Below are 669 nucleotides of genomic sequence, written 5' to 3' on the forward strand. Positions count from 1 at the left end.
GCCCGGGGCGGTGCTGCGCCCGTCGCACGCCTTCACCTCAGTGCGCGGAGATCTCCGTGCCCAGATCTTCATCAGGTCGCTGCGGGAGGGGGGCTGTGGCACTCCGTGCCCGTCAGCTTCCGCTGCATCCCTGACCTCCGTCCACACCCGCGGCTCTGGGTGTTTGACGCCAGGCAGGCGCCGGGGCCGTGCCGTGTTGCGGCTGGGCGGGGCCGGCAGCAGGGCTGGCACAGGGGGGCTGCCTGATCCTCTCTCGGGGGGCTGGGGAGCGTCGAGAACCTCATCCTGCTCCAACGGTGTTGGGGAAGGCGGCGGCACATCGCCACCGTCAGCCTCGGATGGAGCGGCGTCCGTGTCGGTGCTGGAAACCTGGGCAGAGCGCAGGGACAGCAGTGGGACCGGGGGCGCGGAGCACAGCGCCCGGCCTCCCTGGGAAAGGGCAAAGCAGGGCTGCTTAGGGGTGAGTTACGGTGTGCCGTCGGGGTGAGCCGACTCCCCCATCCTGGCCCCACGTGCGAGGAGAACAGAAACCCACAGCGCTGGGGGGAGGAGGGGAAGGGGAAGGAGAAGGGGAAGGAGAAGGGCGCATCACCTCTCCGTGCCCTGGGGCCGGACACACTCGCAGGCTGGGCACGGCACCCTCAGCCCAGGCGTCGGCGGCAACCGGCG

At 71.0% G+C, this 669-nt stretch overlaps 1 protein-coding gene across 1 annotated transcript in view; it reads right to left on the bottom strand.

Moving 5' to 3' along the window:
• The window catches only part of LOC109364589, a gene marked incomplete at its 5' end in the record, with an annotated part of 1,095 nt that extends 428 nt beyond the window's left edge, over positions 1-667 (bottom strand). The window contains 2 exons of the mRNA XM_019611207.1: positions 4-369; positions 593-667. Of these exons, the coding sequence (XP_019466752.1) occupies positions 4-369; positions 593-667 (441 nt within the window). The remainder of the gene's footprint in view (positions 1-3; positions 370-592) is intronic.
• Between the last annotated feature and the right edge of the window lie 2 nt (positions 668-669).

The sequence above is a fragment of the Meleagris gallopavo genome, unplaced genomic scaffold, assembly GCF_000146605.3.
Source record: "Meleagris gallopavo isolate NT-WF06-2002-E0010 breed Aviagen turkey brand Nicholas breeding stock unplaced genomic scaffold, Turkey_5.1 ChrUn_random_7180001873843, whole genome shotgun sequence".
NCBI classification, from domain to species: domain Eukaryota; kingdom Metazoa; phylum Chordata; class Aves; order Galliformes; family Phasianidae; genus Meleagris; species Meleagris gallopavo.